This window comes from Epinephelus lanceolatus, chromosome 7 (assembly GCF_041903045.1).
Source record: "Epinephelus lanceolatus isolate andai-2023 chromosome 7, ASM4190304v1, whole genome shotgun sequence".
In the NCBI taxonomy this organism is placed as follows: domain Eukaryota; kingdom Metazoa; phylum Chordata; class Actinopteri; order Perciformes; family Serranidae; genus Epinephelus; species Epinephelus lanceolatus.
This window is the reverse complement of record NC_135740.1, coordinates 22,474,892-22,490,713: the sequence shown is the minus strand read 5'-3', so window position 1 is coordinate 22,490,713 and position 15,822 is coordinate 22,474,892. Positions and strand designations below refer to the sequence as shown.

The window sequence follows — 15,822 nt, the reverse complement described above, 5'->3', positions numbered from 1 at the left end:
TCGAGCTCCACAATAAAACTGTTCCATAACTTCACTCCACATTTTGAATTCCAAAATAATTTCTTGCGAGCACACTTTGAGTTTTGAAACTAGATTATAACCCCCCTCTTGGTCACTGAACAGATTTTTAATACTGCCTGGTAGCAGCTTATTTCTTGCTTTAAACATCATTTGTGTAATCACATTCAGTGATTTCAGTATGAATCTACCTGAAGGATCTCCAGGTCCCATCTACTATACATATCCAAACTGACTTGTCTCACTCTACATATCTGTTAGTGCTTTTGTGTGATTCCTAGGTCAGATTTCTGAGAGCTTTTTGACTTCCATGAGTGCACACAACCAAAAGCCTGGCAGCCATGGTCCTGTGGTGCTGGGGACGATTAGCCTCACCTCAGCGGATGTCTCGGGAGAATTGTGCCTTTCTGTTGCAAATTGGGACTGGCTCATCAATTTGTTGAGCGTGATATGCTGATCCGCCTCCTCACACACACACACACACACACACACACACACACACACACACACACACTCCCTCCACCCTCTACCACTTGCTTGTCTGGAAGATTTTGTGTTTGCTGTGTGACTTCTGTGGTGAAGACACTGTAAACAAGCAGAAGGAGAAGAAGGGCAGAGACAAACACAGCAGGAGGAAGGGACTCGTGTGTCAGCTTTGGATGCTGGAAACATCCGACCCAGGGAAGTGATTATACCCCTCTTTCACCTGAAGACATCAGCAGGTGAGCATATTTGAAATAAACGAGTGAGCTTCCATAAAGCTGTATTTTGAGAAGTGACTTACCAGTTTCCTAACTGTAATCAGGAAATGCTTTCTTAAAGTATTTGTTAGTCTGTTTTCTGATTTTAATGTATACTCAAGAAGACAAACATCACAGTTGAATAGATTGTTCCTCAGCAGAGATTCGTGTTTACGGGCAAAGCTTCTCTGACCAGTGAGAAAAGAGAAGTTGATGAGGGGGATGAGTGATAGCACAACTTAAGAGGTGGTTCTCCTTTCTTTCTCGAACACCACAGATCAAAAGAAGAGTGTTTTGTGGCACACGCACGCATCAACATTCAAACTGCAGGTTTGGAGTTGATCCAGGATGCAGTCCTACCTTACTCTGCTGCTGGGGATTGTGGCCTCCGCTGCTTCAGGTAAGGCCTGACAAACACTGACTGCTACATCTACAGCTGCGGTGCATTAAGTGTCTTGTTTAGTGTCTTGTTTTCACTAAAACAATGACAGAAGTGATATTCTTCATCATTTTCATATTGATTTGACAGATGTAAAGTCTGATAATATGCAGAATTTAATGTTTTAAAAGCTCTAAAAGATTTGGATTAAATCAGAGTTTTAAACTCAAATCAAATCAGGACATATTACTACTGACCAACTATACAATCCTCTAAAAATGCATTCTCAAACATGACTTCTCGTGTATTCCGCTCTAATGGTTTTATCGTACATTTCATGGCATAAACTCGTGGTCAGTTCAGATGAGCTGGGAAACACTGCTCCATCTGAGATCTAACACACGCTCTCTTTCTCTGTTTTTTTTTTTTTTTGCAGTTTGGTTCGGCTCTGAACAGCACATAGTAAATGAATATCACCCGCCAAGCATCAAATTACAATTTCATGTATTTGCATCAGAGCACATAAAGCATCTGTTTATTTGGTTTAATTATGGCTGAATGAATTAGTTTTGCTTCCTGGTGGATTACTGGATGAGGTGTGATTGGGGTCATTTTGAGGTTGGATGAATAGTTCATTTAGATGATTGAACAGGAACGGCGACTGTTCACATCAACAATCAGGAGGTTTCCCAACCTGAAACGCTGATTGGTCTCAAAGTGTATTTCATTCCCACATTATCTTGTGTGTTGTGGTGTATAGAAACAAAAATGCTGAACATGGAATCTCAGTTCTGCTTCAAGCTTCAAAAAACACAGCGCAAACCTCTAAATGGAAACTATTATAACCTTTACCGAAAGTGTAGACTGAGCACTTACTGAGAAAACGCTTCAGATTGACGGGAAAGACGTGTCAGTCTCTCTGGTGTTTTTACAAAAAAGGTCCAACCCAAAAAATAAAAACAATCTATAATTGAATGAATTGCCCAGAGTTTCTACAACTTCCAAATCTTCAACAAAGTCATCAAAGAGATCATTGTTCATCAGCACTAAAACTGAAACAGCACTCCCTCAGGGTTATGGGCTTCATGAGCTTCCTCAAAGATGCCCCAAATACGTTAATCCCTTATCCATGCTTGAAATTCTGTGTATCTTCTCTTACATTTGGTGTTTAATATGAGGGCCGAAGTAAAAATACAACAAAGCAGATGTGAAGCTTTTCATATTTACTGTTTCTCCAGTGTTAAGATAGCAACATTGGAAAAAAAGCAGAAGTGAGAGGGATTGAGGGATGTTATCAGGCTCCAAGCTCTCAATCTGTTTCCTGAATTCATGGGATTACTTCTAAAATAGATCTGAATCATGGTGCAGGCGAGACAGCTCTGAGCTTCTCCGTTTTTCTTTTTTTAAATGACCAAAACAGAAACAAAGTCTTGACCTGAACACAAAATACTCTCTGAGAACCAGCAAAGTCTAGTTTGATTCATTTGTTCTAACATTGTGTTTCCACTGCCTAAAATATCAATAAATGTATTCATATTTTCCTTCTCAGCAGAATGGAGGCGTCCGGTGATTAAGTTCAACTCAAAGGTGGTGGGGAGTTCTGAGGTGGTGGTCAGACCTGGGACCACCCTGGATCTGAGATGTGAAGGTGACGGGCCTGTAAACTGGCAAACGAGGCTAGCCAAACACAGACGCTATGTGTCCAGGGGCAACGGGAAAGCCCGCACCTTGAAGGTGGAACGTCCCTCTGCCGAATTCACTGGGACATACAAGTGTTATTACACAGCGGCTGGGCTACAGCACCTGACCTCCTCAGTGCATGTGTACGTAAAAGGTGAGCTCGGACTGATAAGGACTGTAGGACAAGCTTCCTAATATTGAGTTGTAAGTGCTTGGATGGATCACACTGTCCACACTGGTTATACTTCCCTATGGTTGTTTATTAGTGCAAGTCTCATTATACAATTATTCTCTGACCTAATGAATTGCCTTCATCCCTTTTTTTTAATCAGATCCAAACCGTGTGTTCTGGACCAGCAGCACATCCCTGCGGGTGGTGAAGAAGGAGGGTGAGGATTACCTGCTGCCCTGCCTGTTGACTGACCCAGAAGCTACAGACCTGGGCCTCCGCATGGACAATGGCACCTTGGTGCCCCCTGAGATGAACTTCACAGTTTACCGGCACCGAGGTATTCTCATCCACAAGCTCCACCCCAGCTTCAACGCCGACTATGTCTGCACAGCGAGGGTCAATGGAGTAGAGAAGACCTCCAAGGCCTTTTCCATCAACGTCATTCAGAGTGAGGCCACTTGGCTGTTTGGGATGAAAGCTGTTTGAGAGTCATTTGAAGTGATGCATGCATTAAGTTTGATACTCATGTGTGATTGTCTCTTTTCTAGAGCTTCGTTTCCCACCATATGTCCTCCTGGAGACAGAGGAATATGTGCGCATTGTCGGGGAGGAACTCAAGATTCGCTGCACAACACACAACCCCAACTTCAACTACAACGTCACCTGGAAATACACCACCAAGTCGGTCAGTATGAGGCACTTTGGGGGTTTTCTTGATTATTATCATATTCTTAACTCTGATTTTATTCACTCTTCTTGTCTTCAGAAACCTTTGATAGAGGAGCGGGTTCGCTCCAGCGGAGAAAATCGCTTGGACATTCAGAGCATACTGACTATCCCTGCTGTGGATCTTGCAGACACAGGAAACATTTCCTGCACAGGCACAAATGAAGCAGGGGTGAACAGTTCAACAACATACCTGCTGGTTGTAGGTGAGCCACAGAAGTAATCTCTCTTGCTACGTCTCACATTAAAAAAGCCTATTCAACTACTAAAAACAAACTGTTTTAATTCTTCTCAACAGACAAGGCCTACATCAGGCTGCTGCCCCAGCTGTCCCCTAAACTGGCCCACAAGGGTCTTTCAGTGGAGGTGAACGAGGGAGAAGATCTGGAGCTTAATGTGCTCATCGAGGCGTACCCCAGCATTACAGAGCACAGATGGCACACCCCAACATCTCCGAACACGTCCACACAGGAGCACAAGCTCATCATCTACAACAACAGGTACAACACAGAGGCTGAGAGCTGGTGACAAAGGAGAGGACTCTCTGTAGTGGTCTCTGATTGCTCTATTTTATCGCTCACACATGTCAGCACAGTTTACATTTAAAAAAGTGTACTACAGGAAGGGGAAGCTACTCTGGATTTAAAATATGCTGTCGGTGCATTTTGTGTGAATTTGACAGGGAACACCAAGGTCATTATATTTCCTCAGGTCATGCTAAAGGGAAGAGTGGCGTTCTCTTTTTAATTTGTCGACGTACTCAGCGATGATACATCGGAACTGTCTGAATCCAGAATTAGTCACCCTGGATTCCTCTTTTTCTGAGTTTAAAGAAAGAACTTTTTGGGTTTTTTTTTTCAGATACCATGCTTCTCTGCAGCTGAAGAGAATGAATGCGCAGGAGCAGGGACAATACACCTTCTACGCCAAGAACAACTTGACCAATGCATCCATCACATTCCAAGTCCAAATGTATCGTAAGTGACACAGTAAACAGAAATCAAATCAGTAAATATGTTCATGGAGTTGCGGCATGGTTACGTTATCTCAAGTGAAAGGGAAATGTTTCGTTAAAATCTGATCCTTGCTTCCTTTACAATATTTTTCTCCTCACTGGCAGAGAGACCTGTTGCTGTGGTGAGATGGGAAAACATAACCACACTCACTTGCACTTCATTTGGCTATCCTGCTCCCAGAATCATCTGGTACCAGTGTCTTGGGATAAGGCCTACGTGAGTATCACTGCACAGAAAAACATCGTTAAGTTTGGTGTTGTGCTTCAAATTGAAGCCACTGAACCACAACTTTCAGTGTGGCTTCTGTCTGACTGTATGTGTTTTGCAACGAGGCAGGTGCAATGAGAACACCTCAGGGCTGCAGATGGCCATCCCTCTCCAGGCTCCCACAGTGGAGATCCAGAGGGAGGAGTACGGGGCCGTGGAAGTGGAGAGCGTCCTCACCGTGGGGCCCTCGAGCCACAGGATGACAGTCGAGTGTGTGGCCTTCAACCTCGTCGGCGTCAGCAGCGACACATTTGCCATGGAGGTTTCCGGTGAGCATCATTTGATTATCATTTGTTGATTTTTCCAGATGTGATCACAAGTGCTGTACTTCCCAGTTCGCCGTCGCTCAGTCACATGGCGCTCAAACCAAATCTAATGTTTATGACAGTGTGTTGTCATGGTCAGCAGATCCCTTTGTAGTTGTTATTAAACTGTGTGACTTTGTTGTTTCCTTTTGTGGAGCTCAACGTTGCAAACAGTAAACAAAATCCACAGAGGGACGTTACAAAACATCAGATGCATGACACACAGTCAGTCAATTCAAGTTAAATAATGAGTTAATATTGATCTCTTTCTGATTGTGCAGACAAACTCTTCACTTCCACCTTGACTGGAGCAGCAGGCATCCTGACCATCCTCCTCCTGCTTCTGGTTTTTCTGTTATACAAATATAAGCAGGTAAGGTGTACTTACTGACTTTGACTTTAACACCAATGACTTGTGAGTTCACTTGGACTTGAGCTTTTTGATTTGAAACGCTTGATACCTTCCTCCAACTATCACCAACACCACTCATTCATGTCACAGGAGAGAAACTTGAAGAACTAATATTACTGTGCACTAGTTGGAAAGAATGACCCCATACAGTAGGTTACTTTTGTTAACGCAGAACAACCATGCACGCACTGGTGATCAACAAATAACAGTTAACAGTATGCAAAATGTGCAGGATGAAAATGGCAAATGATGCAACAACTTCCTACTTTGTTTGACTTTTGAAGTTGCAAGAAGGACAGTTGGCTGAGTCGAGACTAATATGAACATAGTCAGGGAGCTAATGCTAAGCTAATGTTAGCTAAATCACTAAGTAACTTTTCATCAAACTTGTTTTAACAAAAAATGAGTGCATTATTTTTGGTGAAGAGCGCTTGTTCGTGACTTGAAACTCAAAGTTTAGGACTTGAAACTTGACTCAGGACTTAAATGTTAAGACTTGCAAAACAACCTCTGTTATTTAGACATTCAATTATTTCCACAGAAGAAGGGCTACTTAGATGCAGTGTGTTCTTGTCGAAGTTGTTTACCTCCTTTTTGCTCCCATTTTCATCTTCAGAAACCCAGGTATGAGATCCGTTGGCAGATCATTGAAGCAAGAGATGGAAACAACTACACGTTTATTGACCCCACTCAGCTGCCTTACAATGAGAAGTGGGAGTTCCCAAGAGACAAGCTGAAGCTAGGTCTGCACCATGTTATCCTAAATTGAGATAAATTCAGATGGACTCACTCTTAAACACTTTTGAAACAATTAGTTAGTGCTCCAGAGAAATAGAATAAGAAAAGAATAGAAAAAGAAAATGATCTGAAATGTAACTGTAAATAACACGCTTTATTGCTGTATTTTTCTGTCCGACCAGGTAAGATCCTGGGTGCAGGAGCTTTCGGAAAGGTTGTTGAGGCCACAGCCTATGGCCTGGGAAAGGATGACGATGTGTTGCGCGTAGCTGTGAAGATGTTAAAAGGTGAGCACGTGTAAAGATGTTAGATTAAATGGAGAGTTTGCTTTTACGTAAGCGTGACTGGTGAATGAAAATGTGCCAAAGAAAATGTCACTTAGTGTGATCCTAAATCATTTGCTGTGCATGATCAGGTAGGATGATAATATGACGACAATGTGCGTCGTGTCTCTGCAGCCAGTGCTCATTCAGATGAGAGGGAAGCTCTGATGTCAGAGCTGAAGATCCTGAGTCACCTGGGACACCACAAGAACATCGTCAATCTCCTGGGAGCGTGCACCTATGGAGGTCAGACAGCATCTTGTGTTTGTCTCGGATTAAAGCAGGATACTGTAAACACATGGTTATGAAAGCCGCCTAGTCCGTGGAAAATCTAGTAATTTGCATGCAACCTGGTTTTCTTTGTTGAAAGGGTTGTAACATGATGCGTCTGTCTCCTCATCAGGGCCAGTGCTTGTGATCACAGAGTACTGCAGCCTCGGCGATCTCCTGAACTTCCTTCGCCAGAAGGCAGAGACGTTTGAGAACTTTGTTATGAACATTTCCAATATTACGGAGGACTGTAGTGACTACAAGAACATCTGCAGTCAGAAACAGTTCATCAGAAGGTGCGTCAACTGAACACATGCAGTCTGATGATGAAGGATTTGTAAGATACTTTAAATCTCTAACTTCCTGCTCTGTCCTTCTCCTCTTGTTTTTCTCCATTCAACAGTGACAGCGGGATCTCTAGCACAACTTCAAGCAGCTACTTAGAGATGAGACCCAGCCAGCTGCCAAATACAGAATCATCTCCAGGTGAAAAGCTCCCTCACCCAATCCCAGTTTATGTTCACAGAACTTTAGTCATCAAGCAGGAGCATGCTAATGAAATCCTCTTTGCTTGACTGACTCTGGGTGTTACTAACATAACTCCTGTCTGATTCTTGTCCAGATTGTGTGTGCAGTGAGACTGGTGACTGGCCTCTGGACATTGATGACTTGCTGAGATTCTCCTACCAAGTGGCCCAGGGCCTTGAGTTTCTTGCTGCCAAGAACGTGAGTGATTTTACCACTTTAAAGGATGTAAAACAGATAATATTGCTGTGAGAATTTACAGCATTAGCTGCTGTGTTGTCCCTAGGAATTACCCAAACAACAAACTGCATTTGAGGAAAAAAAGCAACCAAATCTGCATGAAGAAGTACTGCTTTTTATAGAATATGATGAATACAGGGTGTGAAATCATTCTTGAGGGGGCTATGAGGGGTATTTCCCAATTACACTCTCCATATTTACTCATCGTCATAGTTTGTCAATGTTTTTGCCCATACTTCTTCATGCTACATTTGGATACACTCCAGTCAGTAATGTTATTGTCTTTTGATGTGTGAGAATACAACCAGAGACAATTGTGTGTGTGTGTGTGTGTGTGTGTGTGTGTATTTGTATTTGTGTGTGCGCAGTGTATTCACAGAGACGTGGCTGCAAGGAATGTCCTCTTGACCAATCGCAGAGAGGCCAAGATATGTGACTTTGGCCTAGCGCGTGACATCATGAATGACTCCAACTACGTGGTGAAGGGCAATGTAAGCCGGAATAGAGCTGACATTTGCGTCACTTAAATCAAGTTACAGACTATATTAAAAAAAAACACTTCTTGTGCTTTTTACATTGTGTGTGAAGGCCCGTCTGCCAGTGAAGTGGATGGCTCCAGAGAGCATCTTTGACTGCATCTACACCATCCAGAGTGACGTCTGGTCCTACGGCATCCTCCTGTGGGAGATCTTCTCTTTGGGTCAGAGCATGTGCATATGCACACTACAATTACACACGTAATTATTTCCTGATGTGCCTGCTGAACTTACTGTATATTATTCTCTATTAGGCAAGAGCCCCTACCCCAGCGTGGCTGTGGACTCCAGGTTCTACAAGATGGTGAAGCGTGGCTACCAGATGTGTCAACCGAACTTTGCCCCTGCTGAGATGTAAGTCCCTCAGCAACATAAAGTTCGCTTCATAAAAAGATGGATCACTGCTGCTTTTCCCCCTGCAGCACTAACACTTAAACTCGTCCTGCCAATGTTAATGCTGTCCTCTGATTATCAGTTGAGTTTTACTGGCGTATCAGGTGACTATCTGCAGGGGTTTCACAACTGAGTCAATAGGAAAAATGGTCTTTTTATCAGCTGGAAAGACACTGAGGAACAGCAGGAGCAACTAGTAAAATTAAAGTTGATAAAAGCTTTAATAATGACTCTTTTATAAAAACAGTTGATCTCAAGTTGACTTCAGCAATGGTTGGTTCAAATATCATGCTTCCCAAATGTTCACCATGACAGAACAAAGCTCCCTTTTTTCTTAGCCAGTCTTCCGCTCTATCTAACATCTGAAATAACTGACACATGAGGTAACCTCATGAAGTGCTCTCATTATTCCTGATTTTGATTTACTTGCTTCGGGTTATCTTATAACCTCAAAACAAAACAGGCCTAGAATCCAAACTTAACAAGGCGAAATGAGAAAATGAAAAGAGTGGTTTTTCCCAGTATCTCAGAGGGCCTTCACATCTGTGTGTGCTGATTTGGCGTGGCTGTCACACCACCCGGAATAACTGTGGAAACAGAGGGGACTGAATCTGAGTCAGGGCCTAATCATCTGTTGTTCTGCTGTGTGTCAGGCCTCAGTTCTGCCTGTTAGCCACATGATCTCAAAGCTAGGAAGCCATGTAACTGCTATTTCACGGCAGCAAAATGAGACTGGAGGGCCAGGAGTGCTTATGAACGGGTCTCTCTCATCAAACTGCGTCACCACCTCCATAAACCTCTTCTTATTTGTCCAATTTGGCTTTATACCGTTTCCTGATGTTACAAAGTTTGATCTGTAAAAAGGGAACACACAGTTTGGGATATAACCCCCCTTGAAATGTATATATCAATGGCTTTTTTGTCTAGAAAATGTCTCTGAAACAAATCTGTTGTGTAAGTGTGATTCACTTTTGTTTCAGCTACATGATCATGAAGATGTGCTGGAATCTGGAGCCGACAGAGCGTCCAACGTTTAGCAAGATCAGTCAGATGATAGAAAGACTACTCGGGGACCAACTTGAGCTCGAACAGGTGAGAAAGGCAGCATCTACACACAATCAGGTGTTGAGGGAGTGTCACTTAGATGACCCATTTGTGGTGGAGTGGAGGGTGGAGACCAACTATAAAAAGCTCCCCAATGCAGAGACCATTTGTCTTCTGTGAGTTTGTTTATGTTGGCTTAAAAGATCTGTAGAATTCCTTTTGATTATCACTTCTGTACTATGTTCACTGCCACAAAAGACACACATCACGCACACAACCAAGGCAAGAGCTCACCTTTGTAAGATAGTACTCACAAGCTGTTAATAAGTTATTTCTGTTTTTCCTCACTATCATATTAAACACTAGAAAGAGGCTGTGATACTTGCTCCTATTGGCTAATTTCCTTTTCTAGGATGGCAAAGGCATGACACATCTTACTCTCCCTCTCATTGGCTAGTGCTCGTTGCCTTCATTGGTTAGAGTAAAAATGTCAGGGTAATCTAATCAGAGGCAGAGTAAGGTGGGTCATGCCTTCACCATCCTTTGAAAAATAAATTTGCTTCCAGTGTACTGCAGGTGTCTTGCAGTCTGATCGCCGGTTTCATGATTTGCCACTGCAGCTTGAGGTCAGCTTTCCTCCAAAAGTTGAATATGTGCACAGCCCCACCTCTGCAGTTAAATCCAAATGAAAATGAATGGGAGGAATAGCGTTTTTCACTGACACAGTGTAAATGATTAGTGTGAACTTGAAGCAGAGTTCAGTGACACCACTCTGGCTTTGCCAGAACTGCCAATGGAGCAAAAACATGTGATGCTCCAGCCCAAATGTCCTCAGGACACCCTCCTTTTTTATATTTAATTCTCACAGACAAACAGATTTAGCTGTGAAACAAATCAAATTAATTGAATCTGACTTGGGTGCTGTTCCCAGGGGAGATACACGGGTATTTTTTAGACCAGCCTATATAGTGTTTGAGTGCAATAACTTATAAATGTTAATATGAAGCTGAGATTTGGCTTTCTTGGATCAACTCTCATCGTCTGAACGCTGCCTCTCCACAGCTAATCTACCAGAATGTGCAGCAGCAGGTCACTGAGGGTGAAGTGTGTGACGAGCCCAAGTGCTGCGACGGCCCCTGTGACCAGTCTTGTGACCACGAGGAAGAGGAGCAGCCTCTGATAAAGACCAACAACTACCAGTTTTGTTGATCGCCCTAAGCCGCCGATCAATCAGTGAATCAATCGCTCATCAACAAGCATCAGGAAAGCGCTATCAGCTGTGGCTCGTGGCCAGAGTACCGCTGCTTGTTCTAACCGCTGGACAGTCGCAGAGAGTCGCCTTCACAGCTATTTTTTGCCTGTTGTGCCTGCTCGCCAGACAGACAAGCAGCTGCAGCAAGCATGTGACTTGCTTCTTTGCAGACCATGACTACAAATTGCCACGTCTAATGACACCGACTGCAGACATGAAAGGAGGAAACATGTCAACAGACCGCGAAAGTATCCAAAGCTGTACCTTATCCTAAATGTTACCCCCTCACGTACTGTCTCTCACTCCTTCTGATATGTATTTGAGGTATAATCTGTTAAGTAAAGGAGAATCTTTTTGTCATTTCTTATTTTCTTATTATAAACTCTGTGTTTATTACTTTTTCTTTTTTTTATTATTGCCGTGACAGTGAATGTTTTTGTAGAGATTTTTTGTCAGCAGGTTCACTTCCTTCTCATCATTTCATTGCATGTATGCTTTCTCAGAGGAAGCAACCCAAAAGTCACAAACACTGCGTCCACAACAACAACCACTTTGTGACTTCTTATCTTCATGTGCTCCAGATAAGTTGGTTTTTATTCCCACATCACCTTAATTAAACATCTAAACAGTGCGAGTGTTTTTCCCTGTTTTAAACACGCTAAATCAACCGTGGAGGAGGCAAAGACTGACCACGTTGTTTCTGTCTTTGTGCTTTGGTCATAGCTATATCTCTTGTGACACACTTAACAGCAGCTGTCAGTCGCAACATGTGATTGTTCCACTTCCATCTAATTAATTAAGCAGCGGTCAGTGTGATTTAGGAGCAGCGAATACAACTGAATTGAGCAGGGAAATCTGTGGATCCCTTATGGATCAGATGAACAATGATTCATGTCTGACAATGTGAAAGTTTCTTTTTTCTTTTTTTTTTTTTGCATGGCACGACTTAATCTTCTCATTTTCTGTAGAGTTAGACAATTATTAGGATGTAAGCTTCATTTATGTCTGTATGTAGCAGTCAGCCTACACTGCCAACTGTATGAAGATTTCAGAATGATATATAAGCTATGTGAGAGATACAGACTGCGTATTTGTGTGACTTCAGGCATTTTAAATGTGCTTGCATCTGAATGAAACAAGAGTGAGATGTCTGATAATGTATATATCTCATGATGTAAATCAAGAATTTATTTTCGCTGGAATGTAGAATAGATAGTACATCAGTATGTCCATGTTGTTTTTATTTGTGTGCAAATGAGATAATCAATGCAAAAGCTGCAAATTAAATCACTGGAAAATGCTTTGAACGAAGCTTTACCACTGAACCTTCGGACTGTAGAGTTTTTTTATATGCTGCCGAGATGATGATATGGTGCCAGATATTTCTAAACTACGTTTTTCTTTGTTGTACCTCACTGAGCTGATAGAAACTGTGCTGCCTTTAAGTTCCTCTCTCCTCACTTCCTATTTTTGTTGTTCTGGATCACGTCCAATCTGCATTTCCTCTGGAACGTTTCCCACAGTATCTGTCAACATTGCACAACTCTGAAAACTTTGTAGGGAAGTATTCATCCCCACCAGAAAGTCTACATGCTATCCCTCCTTTGTGAGGTTTCAGCTGAAATCATACTCCTTTATGTGCTGCCAGACTTTCTGAGGTACACTGTGACGTCTTTGTTCGGTTGTCTGTCAAGACACTAGGATATTTACAGTGTTGGAAAGGTTACTTTGAAATGTGATAGGTTACGGAGTTATCCTGTTAAAAATATAGTAAGTCATGTATCTATTTTTATTACTTCATCAAAGCAATGTATCGTATTTGACTACTTTTTGATTGCTTTTCTAACAAATGTTATACACTGGGCAATAAAGCTGAAAAATGTTCAGAAATAGACGATGCCAAAAGAAGGTATTACTGCACAGGAGAATATCCAAAGAAACAGAATGAATGTTTTATTCTACATATAAACTTTTTACTGAAAAGAAAAGATTTGGATGTAACTTGTTGTTGTAATTTTGATCAGTATTTGTAATTTAATTACTTTTTTCTCAGTAACTTGAACAGTTCATCTTGGGACCAGATGTTACAGTCCCTGGTGCACATGCTTGAGACTATTAGTGGGAGTAATAGTGCCGTACGAGTGGGAGTAGGATAAAGAAGTAGAAAAGAGCATAGGGAAGTCAGAGCCAAGGAGAGACTGTCAGTTACAGTTACATTTATTTTGTGATCGGCCCAACACTGGATGTTACTGAACTGAGTTAAGTGTAACAACGTCCACAGTGCTTTTGTTGCTTTGCAAGTGTCCTCCTCTATTCTTTCCTTCACTTGCCTCAGACTTTAATGTCTCCTTGTAACTTCTTCTTTGTCAGAAAAAAGATCAGTTGTTATTTCAGTGATCTTATGAGCAACACCACAAACACATTCCTGAGGTCTCCTTAAGAAACATCCTAAATCTGAAATCCTCTGTTTTCTCAAGTTTAGGATGACACTTGGGTTTTTGGTATCAAGAAACATGTATCCTGCATCATATCTTAGGATGGGGTTTAGCTATTAAAGAACTGTAATTTTCCTAAAGTAGGATGGCATATACTCTGCCGTAATTCAAAATAACTGTCACAAATGACAGCAGTATTGTTGTTAGGTCTGTGCAGCAGTGAATGGGGAACAACATGAACACTTCAGTAAAATGACTGAGTGGCAACACAAACAGTATGATGATGACACTTTAAATTTTCCAGACCACGTGTATATAGATATTTGGGTCATTCATTCAACTGCAGTCTCTTTTGGTTTGGAAACTTTTTAGAAAATCTAATACATATTTTGGGAAATGTAACGATACGAAATTGTCAGTAATATAACACTTTCGTGATTATTTCCAACCCAGTGTTGGGAAGGTTACTTTTGAAATGTAATAGGTTATATTCAACATATTAACCTTTTACTGAATATACTTAAATTTAACCCCTTTGTAATGAACAACAGTTTGATAGTCACATTAATTAAATTAACCAACTTATTTTTTCTCAGTAACTGTAACTGATTACATTTACATTTATTTTGTAGTTTAATTACACGTAACTAGTTACATGTAACTGTCCAACACTGCCATGACCACGTGTCTTTTCCATCACAGTGAACAAATAAAAGGAAATGACTGTGGTGGGGATTAAATGTTGTCTCAGATTTAAAGACATCTCATGATATGTTACCTTGCTGATGTCTGATTTAGCGTTAGCATTAAATATACACAAAAGACAAAATATAAAATGTTGTCTATCTTATTGTTTTTGTAATCAAAGAAAATATGTGCTGCTTGGAAATGAAAGCCAATAAATATTCTTGATTTAACAAAAATTTACCTTGATTTCTTCTTTTTTCCAGTCTCCTCAGTGTCGCTGACCGTCCTCCAGTGAAACAAAACCAATACATAACATGCTGCTTTTTAGAAAATAAAAATGACTGATGTATCATTTAATTTGTGTGTTGCATCACTGAAGTTGCAGAGTTGCTCATATATCGACTGCCAAGACAACTGATTAATGACTGCATAATAATGATTAATAATTCAAAAAATTAACAACTGATTTTGAATTTGATTAACGTCCTCTAATGACACGACTAGTTCCTTCGACTCTTGTAGCTCATATTAAACACCTTCTTCTTTTTATCCATGATATTCGTTGATCTCATCGCTTATCAGTCTTGAGCAGCCTATAAGCACTTTCGAATCAAAGATACAGTCAAGGATGAGCACAGATTTAAGACTTAAGATAAGAAAGGAGGTCTGAGACAGGAGAGGGCACAACCATGAGTTTAGTTGTCCTGTTGTAATCGGAAAAAAAGTGTTTTCCTATCTTTGAAACTTAAAACAGGACAAGCAGTTATGATATTTTTCCTTAATGAAGCCCTGGGCTTTTCATTGGTGAATGTCCTCAATAAGTTTCTTGTTACTGCACAGAATATTTTGTTTTTCAGGAATGTAAAGCATAAATAATCAGCTCAATCGCACTTTTAGTCAATAGATTTTCACTGTAAAAGTCCTGTTGTGTCGTCGTATTGGTTGTTAACCTTTATTAGACTAATGTAAATTCAATCACGCAGACCTGTTGAAGTTTTTTCAGGTCAGTTCTTCCTTGCTCTGAGTAAATATAAAGATGAAATGTTCTAAAACATTAAAATAGAAAAATGGTCATGGCCAGTTTTGTAATGTTGCAGAAGATTTAAGCGGCAATTTTGCATGCAAAACATTATTATACAAAGAACACTGACTACAGCCATGTTATTAACTAAAAACACAGTATTTCTCTTTGAAACTTTGTGGAATAATTTGCCCTCTCAGCCCTTTATACAGCGGCCTGTATATCCACAACTCTCGACTTTGCATGAGGGGAAAAACCACACAATGAGGAGCGGTGTGTAAAAAATCGGGTTAGTACAAAGAGTTCAGGCTAAGAAAAAAAAACCAAACAAACACAAAAAATCTGTCCTACTTTGGAGCTTTATGACTCACACAAGATAACTATGACATTTAAAGCCTCTTTTCTTGCCACATGACTGTTGAAAGCTTTGTAGTAATTCTGGTGGGTAGTTTTGATACAAACCCTTACAGCTGTCTGTTGTAGCTGACACAAGGTTGTGTCTCTCCACTGCTCACCACCTCTGACAAGTTATAGAAGAGTATTTGTTGTCAGAGCCCAGTAAAAAGAAGCCTGGGGGGGCATGGAGATAGTAATGACAGAGAACTTACATTGATACTCTGGTAACTGGTGATAGCTATCAATA

General features: G+C 41.1%; 1 protein-coding gene across 2 annotated transcripts; it reads left to right on the top strand.

Moving 5' to 3' along the window:
* The first annotated feature begins 571 nt into the window (after positions 1–571).
* Positions 572–11,666, top strand: csf1ra (colony stimulating factor 1 receptor, a). Of its 2 annotated transcripts, none has more exons than XM_033632892.2 (22): positions 572–740; positions 1,036–1,158; positions 2,690–2,971; positions 3,150–3,437; positions 3,538–3,674; positions 3,756–3,921; positions 4,014–4,215; positions 4,577–4,692; positions 4,836–4,947; positions 5,068–5,267; positions 5,585–5,676; positions 6,332–6,458; positions 6,636–6,740; positions 6,912–7,022; positions 7,180–7,342; positions 7,450–7,532; positions 7,669–7,772; positions 8,180–8,302; positions 8,400–8,511; positions 8,602–8,701; positions 9,721–9,832; positions 10,847–11,666. In XM_033632892.2, the coding sequence occupies exons 2-22, from the start codon at positions 1,107–1,109 to the stop codon at positions 10,991–10,993; spliced, it is 2,934 nt and encodes a 977-aa protein (XP_033488783.2). In that variant the 5' UTR covers positions 572–740; positions 1,036–1,106; the 3' UTR covers positions 10,994–11,666. The 2 variants fall into 2 exon arrangements, with proteins under 2 accessions (XP_033488783.2, XP_033488782.2); XM_033632891.2 differs by having other exon boundaries at positions 2,687–2,971.
* Positions 11,667–15,822: the final 4,156 nt, after the last annotated feature.

Bases quoted from the DNA above. Each gene is read 5' to 3' on its own strand.
- csf1ra (XM_033632891.2), top strand. From the start codon at position 1,107: ATGCAGTCCTACCTTACTCTGCTGCTGGGGATTGTGGCCTCCGCTGCT. The intron at 3,438-3,537 runs GTGAGGCCACTT...TCTCTTTTCTAG, and splicing joins TTCCATCAACGTCATTCAGA to AGCTTCGTTTCCCACCATAT. The intron at 8,512-8,601 runs GTCAGAGCATGT...ATTCTCTATTAG, and splicing joins GTGGGAGATCTTCTCTTTGG to GCAAGAGCCCCTACCCCAGC.